Source organism: Oncorhynchus keta, unplaced genomic scaffold (assembly GCF_023373465.1).
Source record: "Oncorhynchus keta strain PuntledgeMale-10-30-2019 unplaced genomic scaffold, Oket_V2 Un_contig_6847_pilon_pilon, whole genome shotgun sequence".
Lineage (NCBI taxonomy): Eukaryota > Metazoa > Chordata > Actinopteri > Salmoniformes > Salmonidae > Oncorhynchus > Oncorhynchus keta.
The window spans coordinates 2,761-5,796 of NW_026289096.1; the positions used below are offsets into that span (position 1 = coordinate 2,761).

The 3,036-nt window shown below is 48.7% G+C and overlaps 1 protein-coding gene across 1 annotated transcript; it reads right to left on the reverse strand.

Annotated features, from left to right (window-relative positions):
* Nucleotides 1-1,902: 1,902 nt before the first annotated feature.
* Nucleotides 1,903-3,022, reverse strand: LOC127926116 (voltage-dependent T-type calcium channel subunit alpha-1I-like). Its single transcript, XM_052511488.1, has 3 exons — nucleotides 2,888-3,022; nucleotides 2,417-2,526; nucleotides 1,903-2,101 (listed from the first exon to the last, which is right to left on the reverse strand). Exons 1-3 carry the CDS (start codon nucleotides 2,915-2,917, stop codon nucleotides 1,903-1,905), a joined length of 339 nt encoding a protein of 112 aa, XP_052367448.1. The 5' UTR covers nucleotides 2,918-3,022.
* Between the last annotated feature and the right edge of the window lie 14 nt (nucleotides 3,023-3,036).

Genomic DNA, 3,036 nt, shown 5'->3' on the forward strand with positions numbered 1-3,036 from the left:
TGAATAAAGAACGGTACCAACACATCCTCCGAGAGCAACTTCTCCCAACCATCCAGGAACAGTTTGGTGATGAACAATGCCTTTTCCAACACAATGGAGCACCTTGCCATAAGGCAAAGGTGTTAACTAAGTGGCTCGGGGAACAAAACATCAATATTTTGGGTCCATGGCCAGGAAACTACCCAGACATTAATCCCACTGACAAACTTGATTGTGGTCAATCCTCAAGAGGCGGGTGGACAAACAAAAACCTACAAATTCTGACAAACTCCAAGCATTGATTATGCAAGAATGGGCTGCCATCAGTCAGGATGCGGCCCAGAAGTTAATTGACAGCATGCCATCAGTCAGGATGTGGCCCAGAGGTTAATTGACAGCATGCCATCAGTCAGGATGTGGCCCAGAAGTTAATTGACAGCATGTCATCAGTCAGGATGTGGCTCAGAAGGTAATTGACAGCATGCCATCAGTCAGGATGTGGCCCAGAGGTTAATTGACAGCATGCCATCAGTCAGGATGTGGCCCAGAAGTTAATTGACAGCATGTCATCAGTCAGGATGTGGCCCGGAAGTTAATTGACAGCATGCCATCAGTCAGGATGTGGCCCAGAAGTTAATTGACAGCATGTCATCAGTCAGGATGTGGCTCAGAAGGTAATTGACAGCATGCCATCAGTCAGGATGTGGCCCAGAAGTTAATTGACAGCATGCCATCAGTCAGGATGTGGCCCAGAAGTTAACTGACAGCATGCCATCAGTCAGGATGTGGCCCAGAAGGTAATTGACAGCATGCCATCAGTCAGGATGTGGCCCAGAAGTTAATTGACAGCATGCCATCAGTCAGGATGTGGCCCAGAGGTTAATTGACAGCATGCCATCAGTCAGGATGTGGCCCAGAAGTTAATTGACAACATGCCATCAGTCAGGATGTGGCCCAGAGGTTAATTGACAGCATGCCATCAGTCAGGATGTGGCCCAGAAGTTAATTGACAGCATGCCATCAGTCAGGATGTGGCCCAGAAGTTAATTGACAGCATGCCATCAGTCAGGATGTGGCCCAGAAGTTAATTAACAGCATGCCATCAGTCAGGATGTGGCCCAGAAGTTAATTGACAGCATGCCATCAGTCAGGATGTGGCCCAGAAGTTAATTAACAGCATGCCATCAGTCAGGATGTGGCCCAGAAGTTAATTGACAGCATGCCATCAGTCAGGATGTGGCCCAGAAGTTAATTGACAGCATGCCATCAGTCAGGATGTGGCCCAGAAGTTAATTGACAGCATGCCATCAGTCAGTATGTGGCCCAGAAGGTAATTGACAGCATGCCATCAGTCAGGATGTGGCCCAGAAGTTAATTGACATCAGTCAGGATGTGGCCCAGAAGTTAATTGACAGCATGCCATCAGTCAGGATGTGGCCCAGAAGGTAATTGACAGCATGCCATCAGTCAGTATGTGGCAGATTGCAGAGGTCTTGAAAAGAAGGGTCAACACTGCAAATATTGACTCTTTGCATCAACTTCATGTAATTGTCAATAAAAGCCCTTGTACACGTATTACTGAGGGAGAGGTGTGTGTGTGTGTGTGTGAGTACCTCTAGCGATCCTGAGTACTCTCATGATGCATATGATGTTAGGGTTGATGGGTGTGTGTGTGGGTGTGTGTGTGAGTACCTCTAGCGATCCTCAGTACTCTCATGATGCGTATGATGGTGGGGTTGGTGTGTGTGTGTGTGTGAGTACCTCTAGCGATCCTCAGTACTCTCATGATGCGTATGATGGTGGGGTTGATGTGTGTGTGTGTGTGTGTGTGTGAGTACCTCTAGCGATCCTCAGTACTCTCATGATGCGTATGATGGTGGGGTTGATGGGTGTGTGTGTGTGTGTGTGTGTGTGTGAGTACCTCTAGCGATCCTCAGTACTCTCATGATGCGTATGATGGTGGGGTTGGTGTGTGTGTGTGTGAGTACCTCTAGCGATCCTCAGTACTCTCATGATGCGTATGATGGTGGGGTTGATGGGCAGGGACGCGTTGAGGTCAATCTCCTCCAGAGTGATGCCCATGACGGACAACAAAACGATGGCCAGGTCCAGCTGGTTCCACCTACACAGAGAACGTTTCATTGTGTATATAGAGTATTGAAAGTGTGGTGTGTGTGTGTATGCAGTGTGTGTGTGTGTATGCAGTGTGTGTGTGTGTAGGCAGAGTGGGTGTGTGTCAGTGTGTTACCTCTCCTTGAAGAACCGTCTCAGCCCGAAGGCGATGAGTTTGAGGACCGTCTCACCCAGAGGGTGTGTGTGTGTGTGTGTGTGTGTGTGTGTGTGTGTGTGTGTGTGTGTGTGTGTGTGTGTGTGTGTGTGTGTGTGTGTGTGTGTGTGTGTGTGTGTGTGTGTGTGTGTGCAGTGTGGTCAGTGCTACCTCTCCTTGAAGAACCGTCTCAGCCCGAAGGCGATGAGTTTGAGGACCGTCTCGATAACAAACACCAGAGTGAAGACGTAGTTACAATACTTCAACCCCTCCTCCAGATACTGGAAGACACACACACACACACACACACACACACACACACACACACACACACACACACACACACACACACACACACACACACACACACACACACACACACACACACACACACACACACACACTTGTTGCTATAGGTACAAGATTGTCCTAGTTAACTTTGTGGTTGCTATGGCTACCAGTGTGTGAGGTTACTAGGTTACCTGTGGCAGGTTGTAATTGTAGTGTGGTTACTATAGTAACATGGGGCTGTTTCTACTGCAGTGTGGTTGCTATAGTTACCCGTGGCTGGTTTTATTGTAGTGTGGTAACTATAGTTACCTGGAGCCGCTTGTATCGTAGTGCGGCGGTTGCTATAGTTACCTGCGGCTGGTTGTAGTGCTCCATGCTCATGGTGAGGACGTTGGTAGCGATGATGACGGTGATGAAGAGGTCCAGGTAGTGGCTGGTGCACAACGTGTGGATGGTGAGACGCACCGGGAGTAGTCTGCATAGTAAGGTCTCTCCTGGGC

What these genes read in the sequence shown, in the direction of transcription:
- LOC127926116 (XM_052511488.1), bottom strand. Translation starts at nt 2,917, where the DNA reads ATGAGCATGGAGCACTACAACCAGCCGCAG. An exon ending in AGCACTACAACCAGCCGCAG is followed by an intron (nt 2,527 to 2,887) that starts GTAACTATAGCA and finishes TGTGTCTTCCAG; the next exon opens with TATCTGGAGGAGGGGTTGAA. An exon ending in AGACGGTTCTTCAAGGAGAG is followed by an intron (nt 2,102 to 2,416) that starts GTAGCACTGACC and finishes TTCTCTGTGTAG; the next exon opens with GTGGAACCAGCTGGACCTGG.